This window comes from Geotrypetes seraphini, chromosome 2 (assembly GCF_902459505.1).
Source record: "Geotrypetes seraphini chromosome 2, aGeoSer1.1, whole genome shotgun sequence".
Classification (NCBI taxonomy): domain Eukaryota; kingdom Metazoa; phylum Chordata; class Amphibia; order Gymnophiona; family Dermophiidae; genus Geotrypetes; species Geotrypetes seraphini.
The window spans coordinates 412,847,236-412,866,619 of NC_047085.1; the positions used below are offsets into that span (position 1 = coordinate 412,847,236).

Sequence of the window (19,384 nt, forward strand, 5' to 3'; positions counted from 1 at the left end):
GCCCATTTCTAGGGAGAAGAGGCCCGAATGTAGGGCGGAGTTTAGTAATGGAGGAGATGGCCTGAGTGGGTATTTCCTCGTAGAGGTAGGAGGGGAAAGGGTCTAAAGAACAATTGCAAGATTTCAGTTTGAGACAGAGTTTAAGGATATGGAAACAGTACTGATCCCTTTAAGAAGAGAGTCCCCCACACGTGGGGTCTCCGGTGGTGCTCCTTCAAAATGCAGCACCGATAAGACCTGCTGAATCAGGTCTGGTAGCTCATCCCTCTGAAAATGGCGTACCACGGACGCCTTGTCGCCAGAAGGCGGGAAACAAACACCCACCGCCAGCAGCCGTCCTCTCGGGAGGATCTTGGAATTCCTAAAAAGGGTCCAGATCCTCATTCAGGCCAACACGCTCCTCTGACCACCAATCCGCAACCCAAGCCACCCGCAGGTGCTTGGACAAGAGATGAGGAAGAGGGGATGCCAAAGGAGAAGAGGGAGACAAAGCCACAGGGGGTGCATAGGGAACTCCCCCCAGGTGCACGTGGGAACCCCAACCGCCTGAAAATAAGCTCTGCACAAAGAAAAAAATTAAATCAGGGGAAAAATCCACAGGGGTCCCATGGGACTCCCTGCCACAGCAGGGAACCCAGCTGAAACTTGCCCCTGTTTTTCCAATACAGGGGGAAGGTCACCTGACTGTGCCGGTGCCCGAAGATCGTCCTCCTCTTCTGCTGGGCCTTGAGCATCTGCGCATGCTCAAGGCCTGTGAGTTCACGTTCAGGCCTTGAGCATGATGCTCAAGGCCCAGCAGAAGGCCCAGTAGAAGAGGAGGACGATCTTCGGGCACCGGCACCAAGCACAGGACATGCTGGTGCTGGTGCCCAGATGACTGTAAGAAGCAGCGGGGGGTTCCCGATTGCGGCGGGGGGGGGGGGGGCCGGATCGCGGGGGGAGGGTGCCAGCTCGCAGAGGGTGCCGGATCGTGGGGGGGCGCTCGTAAATCGAGCCACGCTCGGTTTCCAAGGCACCGATTTTGCAAATGTTTTGCTCGTCTTGCAAAACACTCGCAAACCGTGCACTTGTAAACCGAGGTACCACTGTATTAGGTTTGGAGTTAAATTGCTGACATAACGCAACGTTTTCAATGTATCCATCAATATTCTGTTCTCTTTATATTTTCTAGGCATCTTAACACTGAGAACATGAGATAAGTTTATAGGAAACATGAGTCGCCATTCCAAATACAACCAATCTGGGATATTTTCCATGAGCTCTGGGAGGACCCAATACATACCCTGGCATAAAATATAGGCTTGATGATACCTATAAAAGTTTGGAAAATTTACCCCACCCTCTGCAATTGGTTTTTGTAAAGATACTAAGGCAATTCTAGGCATTTTATCCAACCAAACAAATTTTGTAAGAATACCATTTAACTTTTTATAAAAGGACCCCTGAAAAAAAACTGATATCATACTCATTTGATAACAAACCACAGGCAAAATCATCATTTTAATAGTTTAGACTCTCTCCCACCAAGAAAGATGTAAAGGATTCCATTGCTCACACATTCCTGTTACTTTTTTTAATAAAAATATTTCATTCTCTTTCATTGTGTCTTCCAATGTATTTTTTATTCTAATACCTAAATACTTTAATCCATCTTCTTTCCATATAAATGAGAATGAATCAAATAAGCCTTTAGTACAATGCACATTTAAGTGGAAGAATTTCTGACTTGCTCCAATTTATCTTATACCCTGAAAATTTTCCAAATTTCTCTAGCAAGCATGGAATGGTAATTTCTGGATTTTTCAAATAAAACAGTATATCATCTGCATATGCAGAGATTTTATATTCCCAATCTGTACGAGGAATACCTTGTATCCCCTTTGCTTATTGAATGGCTAATAACAAGGGTTCTAATACAATATCAAAAAGCAAAGGAGATAATGGACAGCCTTGTCTAACCTCCCTCTGCAAATTAAAACGCTTTGATAAGTTATTATTAATGTACAATCTTGCAGCAGGGAATACAACATCTGAATCATTTGTATAAATCCTGAACCTATACCATACTAATCTAATGCTTGATACATAAAAGTCCATTCAACTCAATCAAAGGCTTTCTCCGCATCCAAAGAGACAGAGAAAGCCGGATCATTCATGGCTTTTGTTAAATTTAACATATGAAAAGCCAATCTGGTATTGTTAGAAGAATGTCTCTTAGCAACAAATCCCGTTTGGTGCATATCAATAATAAAAGGGAGAGCCTTAGCCAAGCGTAAAGCCAATATCTTAGCTAAAAATTTTCCATCAACATTGATTAACGAGATAGGCCTGTAGTTTGAAACCAAAGTGGGATCTCTGGCTTTGGCAAAACAATTGTTAATGATTCTGCCATAGTACCTGTAATACAACCTTTAGTCAGTCAAAACTGATATAAATTTAATAAATAAGGTAATAGGGTACTTTGAAATGATTTATAAAACTCTACTGTGAAACCATCACCACCTGGAGCGGATCCAACTCTAAGAGGCTTCAATGTCGTTTCTAATTCTTTTAGTGATATAGGCTCTTCTAAACTTCTTTTTATATGCTCAGGAACCTTCGGTCCAATAATTAGTTTCAAAAATTCTAAACCATCTTTTTCCCTATCTCCATAAGGCTCAGAAGAATATAGGTCTTTATAAAAATTTAGAAATTGAATTAAAATATTTTCAATTTTAGTATGTGTCTTTCCATTTTCATCCTTTATTGCAATAATTTTTGTTCTTCTTTTCTTTAAGATAATTTGCCAATAATCTTCCCGCCTTATTTGAGTTTCCATAATACAGAGTTTGTTGGGAAAACAAATCTTTCCTTGCAAATTTGGAAGATATCTCATTATATTTACCTTTTGCTTTTAATAAAGCCTGTAGGGTATTTTGTTCTATCAACTAATTTAGTTTCCAAATGTTTAATTTCTTTTTCTAAATTATAAAATTGTTTTTTATTTGTTTTTAATATATGCCAAATATGAAATAATATTACCTCTCATGGTAGCCTTAAATGCATCCCATAACGTTTCAATGTTAATATCTTCTGAAGTATTAAGTTGAAAGAATTCAATCATTTTTAATTTAAATTCTTCAAGGAAATTTGAATCCGCAATCAATGTATTATCAAATCTCCATATAGACTTACAATAATCTTGCTCATCAAACTGAAATTCAATCCATACACCACCATGATCAGACAAAATGATAGGATCTATGGCGGCTTTTGTCACTACCTGAACTATTTGATTCAAGACAAAAATATAGTCTATTCTTGAAAAAGAATTATGGACCTGTGAGCAAAAAGAAAATTCCCGATCATTAAAATTAAGTATACGCCATATATCTATTAAATTACAAGATTGTGCCAAATTATCTAACCCTAATGACTTCATAATTTTACTTGGTTTTTTTTTATCCAATAATGGATCCATATATGGATCCATATATCCATATGGTTATTTTTATCCAATAATGGAGCATTGAAACCTCCAGCCACTATTAAATTAGAAGCAGCCAGTAGTTATTGTTGTAGATTCTTAAAAAATTCCATTTGATTCGTATTTGGGGCATACACATTGAACAGTTCCAGGGTAATATTTCCCATGCTCATTCTTACATGTACCCACCTACCCAAAGGATCTGAATCAATCAGCTGAAAATTAGCTGTACGTTTTTTATTTATTAATATGGCAACCCCAGCTTTCTTGCCAACTGCAGGGGCAAAAAAATTTTGGCATACCCAACCCCCTTCCACTTTTCTTGATTCCATCATTGATAGGTGCGTCTCCTGAATAAAATACAAATCAGCATTTTGTTGCTTTAGGAAAGCTAACATTTTTTTCCTTTTTATTTGATGATTAAGGCCATTGACATTCAATGAAAATACTTTAATCTCCATCTATTTCCAAATATATAATCCAACAATAATAATTAAATTTATTTAAATTAATATGATTAGACACCATTACACAGCTTATAACCATTAAAAAAATAAATTGTTCCTCTTCAATCCATTCATTCCCTATCCCCCCATCCCTGATTTTGAAGAAACCCCCCTCCCTTTTCCCTCCCCCACCCCCCACATAAATTGATTGCCTTGGAACACACATAGGATTAGTAATTATCCCCCCCAGGCAACTTCCATCACATCTTTCCTCTTACAATATTTAAAAGTAATAGAGTTATTATTTAATGTATTATAAATCAAGTATTCCCTCAATAATTATCCCTGTGATAATGTAATCCTAATTATTTATATTAAAGAAGTTTTTCATAAAACCCATTTTAAATCTTTTCCAATTAAATCAATTTTACCAAATTATATCTGACCATTACCATAAATATTTTTACTACCTTTTACAATAGAAGAAATAGTGCATATATGATCCTTGTTATCAAGACAATATTCTCAATCAACCCTTAAAACTTTCAGCTAAAAACTATTCCATGTTTTACATTACTATCAATTTATAACATTGATATTAAATCAATTTACTGTTTGCAATATAATAAAATCTTACTCAATATGATCCAAGTTAGACATTATAGAATCTTTGAATCAAAGAGAAGAATCATCTTTTCTATTAAACAATTCATATTTCCAAAATATAGAAGATGAACTTTTTCTTTTTTTTCCCCATTCTAAATAAATGAAAATTTAATTAATCATCTCCATAAACTTCATACAACAGTATTCAACTTTTTAAATTCATATTTTCCTATCTTTCTTGTTTTTTGTCCTTTTATGTTTTATCATGACCACTCCAAAATGCAGAAATCATGTCTCCCTTTTCCCATTTAACTATTCCATTGACATTTTCAACACACATTAAATTCTATATGTTGATGTATCTTTGAAAATCATGTGCACATTTTGAACACAGGATGTAGACTCCAACAATTCCTTCCTGTCTTGAAATCTAATATAATCTGCATTCTTCTGTGCCTCTTCTCTATATTTCTTTATCATACAACCCTACGTCTGGTGTATTTGAGATATCCTTTTCCCTTTTAACTAGTTTAAATATATATGTCTATATCCAGTATGACAGACAATTCTTAACAATAACTCATAAATAAGTTCATATTTAAATTTATTTTCATGTAAAGAATGAAGAAATCATATCTTTCTTCCTAGCATCAACTAAAGTGTCTTGATAATGAAAGACAAACAAAGTCAATGACAGGATCAGCTGATAAAAGCAACTCATATAGAATTGATCCACTGTTTTACTGACAAAATGTATTAGTGACATTGAGGTTACAGGTGTCAAGAATCTCATATATCTTGGAAAAGCTTATCTTCTACTTTATCTTGCATACTACAAAGTAGCATATGGCACAATGCCAGTAGATTTCCATTAAAAAACTTGAAAGGCTGTGTCAAAATATAACATTCATCTTAAATGCTACTGCTTTTTGAGTTCCTCTTAAGTCAGCAGGGTTTGATTCCCTGGTAGACTCTCGTATCATCAGATCAGATCAGTTTCCTTGTGAATTATGATATAACTGATATATGAACCTACACAGCCATGTTCCAGTCACCTTTATTAACATACTGAAAGCTCTTGTTCATTGTAGTTATTTTGAATTTCCTACTCTTTCCCTTTTCTTTTAAGAAATTTCATAGTCCATCCTTTTCATTCAATAACATGTTCAGAAAACATCAAATATCGCTCAATTAAAATTGTTGAATCCAATTTCATCATATAGACTCTTCCTTTGCTTCTTTATCATTAAGCATTATGTCTACTAAAGGTGATACTTTCAGAACATGAATATCTTTTCATTAAGGAGCGGACAAGAGATTCTGCTGATTAGGTCTCTCTTAGCCACTCTTGACACAACAGATGCTGGATAGCCCCTCTAAGTAAACAACTTTGTTAATTGTTATTGGTTAAGAGATTGATGATGTCACAATAAGCTAAAAGTATATAATAGAGGGTCATGAGATCCTGAGAGCTCGTTATCAGAAGGCCAGCATTTGGTAACTATAACGATCTCCCATTAGCACAACTGTTAATGCAAGCAATTATGCTTTATTCTTTTGATCTCATAATGGAAAAATAGAAACAATAACTCAATAAATCTTAACTATAATTTTTAAAACCTTGCGCTGGTGTCATTTTGCATGTTTTTATTATTTTTCAAACCTTGAGCTTTCAAGAGGCGTCGATGTCCCTTGCTCAAGAATCCCACTCCCTTAGAAGCCTAAGAAAGTGTGTGGTATCTTTCAACAAAGATTTCACAGAGAGGACAGAGCTGTAGGTGGATATCAACATACTTACATACTCTTTCAAGCAAGGAATCCCTCCCCAAAACTATCGATCTACCCGGAGGGTATGCAAGATTCTTATGTATTTTAGGCAGTAGATAAAAAAAGAGGCACTTTAAATTGTCTTCAGATCAAAAGACCATACTCAGCTATAGTTAGAAACCCTGCCTTCCTGCCCTCATTTGCCACATTCAAAGCCATGTCAAAAATCTCATCTGATGGGTCACCATCTAAGGGGAGGTACGTATTGGCTTGCTATAGTTGGCTATAAGCTTCCCTTAGATACTGGGACCATCCCCAAATCACAATTTTGAGGAGGTTGAAAAAGTGGATGAACGCTTTCATCATAATCTTACTCGTGGTGAACGCAATGCGTTAGTTGAGAGCTGAGACTTCAATAATTATACGGCGGCCGGATAAATCATTCATTAACATAAAGATGAAAGTTGGGACCAAGGTGAGAGTGAGAGCCAAACCAACTACCTCCACCATCACCCTGCATAGGTCTACGCATCCAAGCCCTGAGTATCACTGCCTCCAGTCGGCAGGATGAATCGACAAGCAGCACTTATCTATTAATTATTCTTCTTCCAGATTTCCCTCAGCATTCAGTACCACAGAGGGCCCCTGTTTATGGGAGCTTAACAAAGTATTTTTTTTTTCAACTTTATATTTATTCAATTTTTCAAATTTCAAACAAGCAAATCAAATACAGTCAAACCTCAGTTTGCAAGTAATGTGGTTTGCGAGTGTTTTGCAAGACGAGCAAAACACTCGAGCAAACTGTAACTCGCAAACCAAGCATTGACTCGATTTGCAAGACCCCACCTGATCCCAGGAACCAGCAGTATCGCTCCCCCCGAGGCCACCGGTGCTGCTCCCTCCCTTCGCGATCGCCTCCCCCCCCCCCCCCCCCCCACTGACCAGCCCTGTCTTTGCCCGTGCGCCGCCGGTGTTAGAAAGTGCCTGCCAACGGTTTTTCTGCTGGGCCGCTGCTGGGCCTTGAGCATCTGCACATGCTCAAGGCCTTCTGGAGATCTCGAGTCTCATGAGAATCTCGGAGAGGGTGAGATCCAGAAGGCCTTGAGCATGCACAAATGTTCAAGGCCCAGCAGCAGCCCAGCAGAAAATTGGCGGCAGGCACTTTCTAACACCGGCGGTGCACAGGTAAGGACAGAGCCGGTCAATGGGGGGGGGGGGGAGAGGAGGTAATCGCGAAGGAGGGAACAGCGCCGGTGGCCTCGGGGGGAGGAATACTGCCGGTTCCTGGGGTCGGTTTGGGGGTTGGATCAGGTGTCAGCTCAGGAGTCGGGTGGAACGAATCATCTGAGTTGCCATTATGGCCTATAGGGAAAGTTGCTTTGCTATACGAGTACTTTGGATTGCGAGCATGCTTCTGGAACAAATTATGCTCGCAAATCAAGGTACCACTGTACTTGCATATAGATTTATGAAAGTTATTAACACAAATTATAAACCTAATTTCACTTAACCCAGTGATTTAGGCTATTCCTTATTTTATCCACTATATGTAGTCCACCATATTGAGAGATTTAGGAAAAAAATTATTAATGGAAAAACTCTTATTCAAACTAGAAAGAGGCAATTATCTGCAGATCCTACAGCCGGTTATGACAAGTTACATATTTTCAGCTACGGGCACTACTTGCTCTTTTGATTCTAAACATCCTAACAGTTGTTTAGGTTCAAAAAATAGATAATTCTTATTCTGATATGTAACGAAACATTTCACAAGAAATTACAACAAAAAATTTGCTCCCAGGACAAGGATTCTTGGCCTCAATGCCAAAAATTCCTTTCTTCGCCTCTGAGATCTTTAAGACATATCTGGAAATATTCAAACATTAGAACCTAAAAACTGATAATTTATATGACAAAAATACAATCTTAATACATATTCTCTTATCACTTTCCAAAGCTAGTTATTAACAAGGTTTTCCTTTGTTATAACCTGTAAAGAGTTTTCCAGAAAAGTTGTTAAATTAGTATCCACTTTATTTACCCCTTGAATCTCATTAGGAGTAGACACTTCCACAGATTTCTTTATCACTAATAATAAAACCCTATGTGCACTCCTACCTGCGTGATCCCTGCCTCCGTGATCAGTAACTCCGTGGCTAGCAGAGAAATGTTAGTTCGGGTTCGGCGTGTGCGTGCGTGGCGATTTACTATATCCAGCAGCGGTTACTGTGTGCCGGTTGCCCGTGATTAAAAAAGGTAGGTGGGAGAAGGGGCATGATAAACAGACAGGCAGTGGGCAGGGACATCGACAGACAAACAGAAATAGAGATACACACACTGAAAGACAGGTAGGTGGGAGTGAAAGACACACACACAGAAGGGCTACTGCTGGACAGGGGGAGCAGGGAAGGGGTGCTGCTGGACAGTGGGGAGGTAAAAGGAAGGGAGAAGGGCTGCTGCTGGACAGGGGGAGCAGGTAAGGGGTGCTGCTAGACAGTGGAGAGGTAAAAGAAAGGGAGAAGGGCTGCTGCTGGACAGTGGAGAGGTAAAAGGAAGGGAGAAGGGCTGCTGCTGGACAGTGGAGAGGTAAAAGGAAGGGAGAAGGGCTGCTGCTGGACAGGGGGAGCAGGGAAGGGGTGCTGCTGGACAATTACATTACATTACATTACATTAGGGATTTCTATTCCGCCATTACCTTGCGGTTCAAGGCGGATTACAAAAGGTTAATTTAAAAAGACAGAATTACAATGATTAGCCAGAGAGGTAAGTTGTAGATCTTAAGAGCATTTAGAGGTCTTGTTGTTATTGCTGTTTCAGGAATTTCTTGAAAAGTGTGGTTTTTATTTCTTTTCTGAACGTCCTATAGTCTGGGGTGGTCATCAGAAGGTTGGAGATCTGGTTGTCCAGCCTTGCGGCTTGAGTGGCTAGGAGGCCGTCGTGTAGTTTTGTTCTTTTTACTTCTTTGATTGGGGGGGGTATGAATGGGGAGTGCGTTTTTCTGTGTCTGGTACTGGGTGCTTGGATGAGGCGATTGTTCAGGTATGATGGGCTGTCTCCGTGTAGGGTTTTAAATAGTATGCAGTAGAATTTAAATTGGATTCTTTCCTGGATTGGGAGCCAATGTGAGTTGATGAAGGCTTCAGTGATGTGGTCGTGTTTTCTCAATGAGTAGATGAGTCTCAAAGCTGTATTTTGGATTGTTTGGAGTTGTTTAATCATGGTTACAGGGCAAGGAAGGAAGAGGATGTTGCAGTAGTCCAATATACCTAGTATTAGGGATTGTACTATAAGTTGGAATTGTGTTCTTTCAAAGAATTTTCGGACTTGTCTCATGTTTCTCATGATTGCGAATGATTTTTGAATTGTTTTATTTATTTGCGGTTGCATTGTGCAGCATCTGTCTATGGTCATGCCTAGTAGTTTTATGGTGGTTTGGATGGGATATTTGGTTGCGTTTATGTCCAGGATGGTTGTGGTTTGGATCTTGTCATTTTCTAGGAGGATGAATTTGGTTTTGTCTTGGTTGAGTTTAAGTTTGTGATTTTCCATCCAGGTTGTGACTGCTTCAAGTGTTTGGTGAAGTTTGTCTGTCATGGTAGGTTTAGAATGATCGTATGGGACGAGGATGGTGATGTCATCCGCATAACTATAGGAGGTTATGCCTAGATTATCCAGATGCGTTCCTAGAGAAGCAGTGTAGAGATTGAAGAGGGTAGGGGATAGTGGAGATCCTTGTGGTACGCCGCAGGGGTTTGACCAGGATTCTGACTTTTCTTTGTTTGATTTTACACTGTAGGTTCTGAGTTTTAGGAATCCTTCAAACCAGGAGTATACTTTGTCTGAGATGCCTATTGCATCTAAGATCTGTAGAAGGATGTTGTGGTCTACTAGGTCGAATGCCGCCGATAGGTCCAGTTGTATGAGTAGCATTTTTTTCCCTGTACTAAGTTGTTGTCTGACGGTATCCATAAGGGAGCCTAGTAGTGTCTCTGTGCTGAAGTTTGTTCTGAAGCCTGATTGCATGGGGTGGAGTAGGTTATGGTCCTCTATGTAATTGGTGAGGAGTTTGGCTACTAGGCCTTCTATAATTTTGACATATAGCGGAATTGAGGCTATAGGTCTGAAGTTAGATGGAAGGTTTTGTGGTGCTTTTGGGTCTTTTTGGATTGGGGTGATGACAATTTCGCTGAGGTCAGCAGGGAATGTGCCTTCTGTGAGCGTGAATTGGATCCATTGTAGAGGTAAAAGGAAGAGAGAAGGGCTGCTGCTGGACAGGGGGAGCAGGTAAGGGGTGCTACTGGACAGTGGGGAGGTAAAAGGAAGGGAGAAGGGCTGCTGCTGGACAGGGGGAGCAGGGAAGGGGTGCTGCTGGACAGTGGAGAGGTAAAAGGAAGGGAGAAGGGCTGCTGCTGGACAGGGGGAGCAGCGAATGGGTGCTGGTGGACAGGGGGGAGGTAAAAGGAAGGGAGAAGGGCTACTGCAGTACAGGGGGAGAAGGGAAGGGGTGCTGCTAGACACGGGGGAAGTAAAAGGAAGGGAGAAGGGTTAGCAGGCAAGGGGTGATGGCGGACAGCTGAGGAGAGAGAAAGACAAACAGACAGACATCTATTCTAGCACCTGTTAATGTAACGGGCTTAAAGACTAGTATAAAAATAATTAGCTCTAACCATAGGTGGCAAACTTTCTATTGGAATAAGTAAATTTCCTTAAAGTACTTCCTTGCCATCTCCATTGGTGATATTAAGGGGCATTTAAGAAAATTAAGGAGTCTCAAATTATTTTTCCTTAATTGGTTTTCAAAGCTTTCCATTTTCCTTGCAATGAATGTTCTTTCCTTGACTAATTCCAAATCCAAAGCCTTCATTTCACAAATTTTTGTCTCCCGTTTTTCTATCTTTTCATTTATATCTTTAAGGGCCAATCCCTGCTGTTCCACTTTGGAGTGGATAGTCCCATAGTCAGTGCTTAGAGTGGAAAAAGATAATATGAGGTTTGCATCCATAACTGAAATGGCCTGCCATAAGACCTCCATGTCTATTTTTTCTGGCTTCTCCAACACTCCAAATGAGATCTTAATCCCACTAGAAGCTCCTCTCACCTCTACTTCAGTGTGGGGTAGCTGTTGCTGTTCTCCAGTCTCTCCAGCTCCCGATGAAGTTGGAGCTACCGGTCCTCCTTCACTGAGGCTCAAAGTCTCCTCTCGAGGCATCGACTCCTCAGACACTCCCAACACTGGATTGCTTCCGGGTTGCAGTGGAGGCTGCCTTTGCTCCGGGCTTAACAATGCCCGAGTCTGTGAGCCAAGCTCACTCGATGAGTTCGGGCTTACCCCGAAGCTGCAGATTCACCCAGTCAATAGTTGTCTGCACAAACTGTTGTGGTGCCACTATCGCCGCAGGAGGGTTGCCGCAAAGGGCTCCTTTCCTCTTACCCATAACTAGGTAAGAGGAGTGCTGTTAAGAACGCCAGCAGACCCAAAATGACGGAGCCTCCTTCCCAGACTTCTGCTCCCGTCACCATCTTGATTCCTCTCGCTTAACAATGTATTTGTACTGCAATGGGGCAGGAGTAAGGATATCCTCAATCTGATTAGAACTCAAAGAGTCAATCCTGCCCTGGCTAGTCATTTGCAGCTGAATGGTTTTAATAAAAATATTGCTGCTATGCAAATACTTGGAGACAAATTGTGTTACTTACATTTCTTCAAAGACCTTTACTCGCTCACATCCTTCTGGGGGTTCTCGTTTGAACATATAGCTGTTGTTAGGTTTAGGAGATGAGGCATACTTGGGCAATGGTGAGCTACTCCCACTGTCTGAAAAGTTAAAACAGTTTCATTACTAGTGATGGAAAGTACGCTTTTAATTTAAATTTCCAAACAGATTTTTCTACATTTTCTCAGTGCTACTACTATTATTTTAAGAAAGGCTGCCTATTAGGAGGTACAGTAAAACCTTGTTTTACGAGCATAATTTGTTCCGAAAACATGCTTGTAATCCAAAACACTCGTATATCAAAGTGAATTTCCCCATAAAAAATAATGGAAACTCAGACGATTCATTCCACAACCCATACAAAATGTATGTACTTGTATTGCAAGACCCAGCTCATTTAGAACAGTCACTACACTCTTGCAGTGTCAGAGAGAGAAGAACCATCAGCTCAGTTGTGATGAGGTGACGTGTGTATACTGTATGTACTTGTATTGCAAGACCTTGCTTGTATATAAAGTTAAAATTTAATAAAATGTTTTGCTTGTCTTGCAAAACACTTGCATACAAAGTTACTTGCAATCCAAGGTTTTACTGTATTTCCTTGTGATAGCTCATTTCTTCTAAATCCACATAACGGTGATCTACAACATGTAATAATGAAATTATATTTTAGCCCAGAACACTGCACATATATTTATTTATATTTAAGACACATTACATTCAGGTATGGTAAGTGCAATGATGTGGAAAAGAGCCCGGCCCACCTCCCCCCAGCTTTCCCTATAATTGTTTATGTCACACTGAATGGTTTCTGATCTTTAAACAAAATATATTAGACAAAAGGAACCTGAGTAAACTCATAACAGTTTTTAAATTTTTACTTTCACCTATGTGAAAAAAACTGTTCCCCCTATATTCAACCTTACCATGAGAGTGAAGTAGCCACCACAGATTTTCTACACGAATACTATGCCATAAAGGAAATTCCAAAAGAGATGAGACTGGAAAGGACAACAAAGCCATTTCTAAAGCACTGAGACTCCACCAAACCACAGTGAGATCACCACAAATGGAGAAGACTTGGAACAGTGGTGAATCTTACCAAGATTGTCTGGCCTGATAAAATCACTCCAAGGATGCAGCAACAAATCATCTGGGAAGTCAAAAACTTCCCAAAAGAACATCCAAAAGCCATCTATCTAGAACATAGACTGAGTTTCCCATAAGAAATAATGGAGGTGTACTCACAGAGTTTATGGGAAAGTAGTAAGGTAGAAAATGTTGCTATCCAAGAGTACCATCAATGCTTGCCTCAGATTTGCAAAAACACATTTATCTGAATGACCCTTGAGCCTTTTTTTCTATGAACAACACAGGTCTGTCTGGCAAAAAACAAAATACAGCATGCCACAATACGAATATTATTCTAACAGTCAAACATGGTGTAGTAGTTTGAAAGCTTGAGAATGCTCAGAACCGGGAAAACTTGTTATTCAAAAGGAAACATGAAGTGTGCACGCTACTAAAAAATTCTTAAGGAAAATATCCAGTCATCTGTCCATGCGTTCAAGCTTAATTGGTTTATGCCATAAGACAATGATCCAAAATACAAAAGTTGATTCAGCTGAGAAAAGCAAAATTAAGGTTTGGGATTGGCTTAGTCAAAGTCCTGACTTAAACCCAATAAAAAGGATGTGGCAAGACATGAAGGGCCTGATTCTCTAAAAGTGCGTCCCGATTTTAGGCAGCTGTAGGCATCCTACAGCTGTCTAATCAGCCAATCGGGATGCACGTTTTTTTAAAAAAATGCTCCCCAGGCAGGCCACTTCACAGGGCTTTAAACTAGGTAAGTCGGGGGAGGGTACCCATTCACATATTAGTGCAGAAAGGAATTATCCTGATGAGGTGAATCGAAACCACGCTTCCATGTCCAAGGTAAGTACCCACATTGCAAACAGTTCTTTGGGAGTCACACCGACTCGGGTAGGATACGCCTCACAGGGACTTAGCAAACACAAGATATGGAGGGCCATGTATGTCAATGCACACAGTTTAGGTAACAAAATTCTAGAATTGGAGGCTGAAATAAGGAATGCCGACCTAGATGTGGTGGCAATATCTGAAACTTGGTTCACGGACTCACATGGGTGGGATATGGCTATACCGGGCTACAATCTACTTCGTCAGGACAGAGAGGGCAGGTTAGGAGGAGGGGTAGCTCTATACATTAAAGAGGACATCAAAACCACCAGGATCACAGATGTCAAGTACACCGGGGAGTCCCTCTGGGTAAACCTGGCAAGAGGCAGAGAAAAATGCCTGTATCTAGGTGTGGTTTACAGACCCCCAAGACAACTGGAAGACATGGACACAGAATTAATTGAAGACATAGAGAATATCACTCTACGAGGAGAAGCTGTACTGCTAGGGGACTTCAATATGCCTGATGCAGACTGGAACTCATTTTCAGCGACAACCAGCGGTAGCAGGAGGCTCTTAACCTCCATAAAGGGAGCACGTCTCAAACAAATGGTAACTGAGCCCACTAGGGCCCAGGCGATCCTCGACCTGGTACTCACCAACGGGGAAAGCGTTTCAGAGGTCTCAGTAGGAGATACGCTAGCCTCCAGCGACCACAATATAGTATGGTTCAACCTTAGGAAAGGCTTCCCTAGATCAAACACGAAAACAAAGGTACTCAATTTCCGGGGCACAAACTTCGCACGCATGGGAGATTTCGTCCATCAGACGCTGCAGGACCAAGCGGAGACCGATGATGTAGAAGTTAAGTGGTTAACACTGAAATCAACCATACATGAAGCAACTAGCTGCTTCATAAAATCAGTAAATAAACGACAAAGAAACAATAAACCCCAATGGTTCACCGCGGAGATCTCGCACCTCATTAAGGAGAAGAAAAAAGCGTTTCTCTCCTACAAGCGCACGGAGAAAAGAGAGGCAAAAGTAAAATATAGGACCAGGTCTACAGCGGTCAAAATGGCAGTTAGGGAGGCAAAACTTCGAGTGGAAGAAATTCTGGCAAAAAACATTAAAAAGGGGGACAAATCCTTCTTCAGGTATATTAGTGACAGAAAAAGGAACACAGGTGGGATAGTACGCCTTAGAAGACCGGACGGAAGTTACGTGGAAGCAGATTCCGATAAAGCCGAACTACTGAATGAATACTTCTGCTCAGTCTTCACCTGTGAGGCACCGGGACACGGTCCCCAGTTGAAGGCAACACAAAGAACAGAAGACCCGTTTCAGAATTTTGAGTTCACACCAGGTGAAGTTTACAGTGAACTGGCAAGACTCAAGGTGAACAAAGCCATGGGACCAGACAATTTGCACCCAAGAATGCTCAGAGAATTGAGTGATGTCCTGGCGAAACCGTTGGCTGAGCTATTCAATCTCTCCCTAAGTAAGGGGAAATTTCCCCTGGACTGGAAATTAGCTAATGTCTTTCCTCTGCATAAAAAGGGTTGCAGGGCAGAGGCTGCGAATTATAGACCGGTGAGTCTCACATCAATAGTGTGCAAACTCATGGAAACACTAATTAAAAGCAAATTGGACACGATCTTGAATGAAGGGAATCTTCGGGATCCCAGTCAGCATGAATTCACCAAGGGTAGGTCCTGCCAATCCAATCTCATCAGCTTCTTTGACTGGGTAACAAGAAAGTTGGACTTGGGAGAGTCTTTGGACGTCGTGTACCTGGACTTCAGGAAAGCTTTTGACAGTGTCCCACACCGCAGGCTGCTAAGCAAGATGGAATCGATGGGGTTAGGAGAGACACTAACTGCATGGGTCAATGATTGGCTGAGTGGCAGACTTCAGAGGGTGGTGGTTAATGGTACCCTCTCTAAAACATTGGAGGTGACCAGTGGAGTGCCGCAGGGCTCGGTCCTGGGTCCACTCCTTTTCAACATATTCATAGGGGATCTGACTCAAGGGCTTCAAGGTAAAATAACACTATTCGCCGATGACGCCAAACTATGTAATATAGTAAGTGAATGCAGTTTACAGAATTATATGGCGCAGGACCTGCTTACATTGGAAAGTTGGTCCTCAACCTGGCAGCTAGGCTTCAATGCTAAGAAATGTAAGGTCATGCACCTCGGAAGCGGAAATCCATGCAGGACGTACTTCTTGAACGGAGAAACTTTAACTAGGACTTCAGCAGAACGAGATTTAGGAGTAATCATCAGTGCAGACATGAAAACTGCCAATCAAGTGGAGAAGGCTTCATCTAAGGCAAGGCAGATATTGGGTTGTATCAATAGAAGTTTCGTCAGCCGAAAGCCTGAAGTCATAATGCCGTTGTACAGGGCCATGGTGAGACCTCATCTGGAGTACTGTGTGCAATTCTGGAGGCCACATTACAGTAAAGATGTGCGCAGAATTGAATCGGTTCAACGGACGGCCACCAGGATGATCTCGGGGCTCAAGGGTCTCTCGTACGAAGAAAGACTGAACAAATTGCAGCTCTACACTCTTGAGGAACGTAGGAAGAGGGGAGACATGATCGAAACATTTAAGTACCTCACGGGACGTGTCGAAGTGGAAGATGATATTTTCTTTCTCAAGGGACCCTCGGCCACAAGAGGGCACCCGCTTAAACTCAGGGGCGGAAAATTTCATGGCGACACCAGAAAGTATTTCTTCACAGAGAGAGTGGTTGATCATTGGAACAAGCTTCCAGTGCAGGTGATCGAGGCAGACAGCGTGCCAGACTTTAAGAATAAATGGGATACCCATGTGGGATCCCTACGAGGGTCAAGATAAGGAAATTGGGTCATTAGGGCATAGACAAGGGGTGGGTAAGCAGAGTGGGCAGACTTGATGGGCTGTAGCCCTTTTCTGCCGTCATCTTCTATGTTTCTATGTTTCTATCTATATTGAAGGCGAGGCCCGCAAGACACCTAGGCCCTGATTCTGAATAGGATGCCCAGGAGAGGCGTCCTATTCAGAATCGGCCTAAACTAAACCCCGATTCTGTAACCGGCGTCCATGTTACAGACGCGGGTTAGAGAAACGGGTTAGATTAGACACGGCCCGCTACACTTATCGCGGCAAGGGATCTCTCTGCCGCTATAAGTATAGCGAACCGTGGCCCCCTGACCAGGAGGGTGCCCAAACCCTCTGCCCGAAAACGCACCCCCCCCACACACTACCGACCGCCCCCCCCGACACTACCGACCGCCCCCCCCCCCTGACATTACCGATCTCCCCCCCCCCCCCGACAATATCTTTCGCTGGCAGGAGGGTGTCCAATCCCTCCTGCCCAAAGACGCACCCCCCCCCCGGCGCTAACAACCCCCAAACCTCCACTCCACCAAACCTGTTCTTAGATGGGTCTTGCACGTCTTGAGCCGGCAGGCACGCCTCGTCGAAATGAAGCGAGCCCGCCCCTTCCCGGCCCATCCCGCCTAAGCCTAAGGCCTGATTGGCCCAGGCTCTAGAAGCCTGGACCAATCAGGCCTTAGGCATAGCGGGTCCGCCCATCCCCACTAAGTCTAAGGTCTGATTGGCCAATCAGGCCTTAGATTAAGTCTAAGGTCTGTTTGGCCAATCAGGCCTTAGATTAAGTGGGGATGGGCGGACCCGCTATGCCTAAGGCCTGATTGGTCCAGGCTTCTAGAGCCTGGGCCAATCAGGCCTTAGGCTTCGGCGGGATGGGCCTAGGTTCAGCCTAAGGCCCGCCTAAGGCCCTTAGACGAGCTTAGGCACCAGGAAATTCTTTTTCACTGAAAGGGTGGTTGATCGCTGGAATAGTCTTCCACTTCAGGTTATTGAGGCCAGCAGCATGCCTGATTCTAAGGCCAAATGGGATAGACACGTGGGATCTATTCACAGAGAAAGGTAGGAGAGGGTCATTGGGGTGGGCAGACTAGATGGGCCTTGGCCCTTATCTGCCATCTATTTCTATGTTTCTAACCAGGAGGCAGTTACATTTTTCACATGGATGATACGGCTGTTGGATAAATTTGTTCCTTAACAAAAGTAATATCATTTAAAATGAAAGATTAGGTTCTTGCCTTTGCTAATCTTCATTCTTGTAAATCCATGTCGTGAGACTACTTGTAGGAAGCCTATTTTAGACCCTCTGCTCTTACTCAGCACTGTCCTCTGGTCTCCAGTTTGTACAAAAGCAAACAGTGGCACCTGTAGAGTAGAGAATGATATGGTGACTGCATCCCACAGGTAGCCGCGGGTAACCCGCAGGAACTGGGAGGGAAAAAAGACTGATTGCTGTGGCCATTCACTGCCCCCATAGAGTGAATGACCTTACCCTCGCAGTGAAGTATCTGCCGTGAGTTGCCTCCGTACCCTCCTCGGCGCGATCGTGCATCTAAAAGCAGCCCTTCGCCCCCGCATGTCCAGCAACCCCACCCCCTCCCTATCGCCTGCCCAACAGTCGCTCCAAGCTTTGCATCCTCCCTCCAAACAGCGGACAGAGGGGAAAAAACCAACTGCAAGAGCGACTCCTGGATCGGCCCCTTTGCACCTCCCGGGGCCAGCATACCAGCCTGTTGGAACGGAACCTTTCTGCAAGCATGACGCAGGGCTACTCGGACCTTCTTGCCATCAAGTCCCTATCCCTGACGTAACTTCCGGCCAGAGAGACAAGGAGGGAGGAAAGAGAATGTGAGACACACATTGGTGTAAGAGATGAGAGAAGCTGGACACAGGGAGATATAAAAAAGAGGGAAGATGGTGGGCATGAATGGGAGTCTAGGAACAAGGGAATGCTGCATCTGCATTGGGGTGGTATATAAACATAGAGGGGTAATGTTAGACATGGGAGGCTATATGGACGCAGAGAGAAGATGGCAAGACATGGGGAGAATAAGAACGTTGAAGGAATATGCTGGACAGGCGGGGCATAGGAATAGAGAGAAGTGATACTGTATACAGGAGGAGGGGAATCATAGAATGGTGAGATAATAAAGGCAGGGAGATGGGCACAGGGAAAATACTAGAAAAGGAAGTACACTTCTCTCTCTGTATTCACGGCTTCAGTAATCGCGGTTTCCATTATTTTCCGTTTTTAGCTTGTCTGCTCCTCCCCCCAAATTACATCAGCTTGCATAGAGAAATCGCTGATTCCAAGCATTTACAGGGGAAAAAAAAAAATATCGCTGATTCCCGGCACTTTCTTTGCCATGTTTTGCTTCTCCTTCAGGAACAGGCCAGGTCTCCCACCATGTTATTTACGGTTTCACAATATTCACGATGGTTTTAAATAGAAAACAGCGAATAACATGAAAAAGTTATTTGCGGTTTTTCTGTATTCACGGGTGTTAATTCCCTATCACAGCGAATACGGAGGAAGAAGTGTATAGGAGAAAAACACACAGAGATGGAAAATAAATGGTGAGCAT

The 19,384-nt window shown here is 42.4% G+C and overlaps 1 protein-coding gene across 6 annotated transcripts in view; it reads right to left on the reverse strand.

Moving 5' to 3' along the window:
- Positions 1-19,384, reverse strand: part of GLCCI1 (glucocorticoid induced 1) — a 204,780-nt gene that overhangs the window by 10,453 nt on the left and 174,943 nt on the right. For all 6 annotated transcript variants that reach the window (XM_033931018.1, XM_033931017.1, XM_033931020.1 and 3 more), the window contains one exon: positions 11,983-12,100. In XM_033931018.1, coding sequence (XP_033786909.1) covers positions 11,983-12,100 — 118 coding nt within the window. The remainder of the gene's footprint in view (positions 1-11,982; positions 12,101-19,384) is intronic.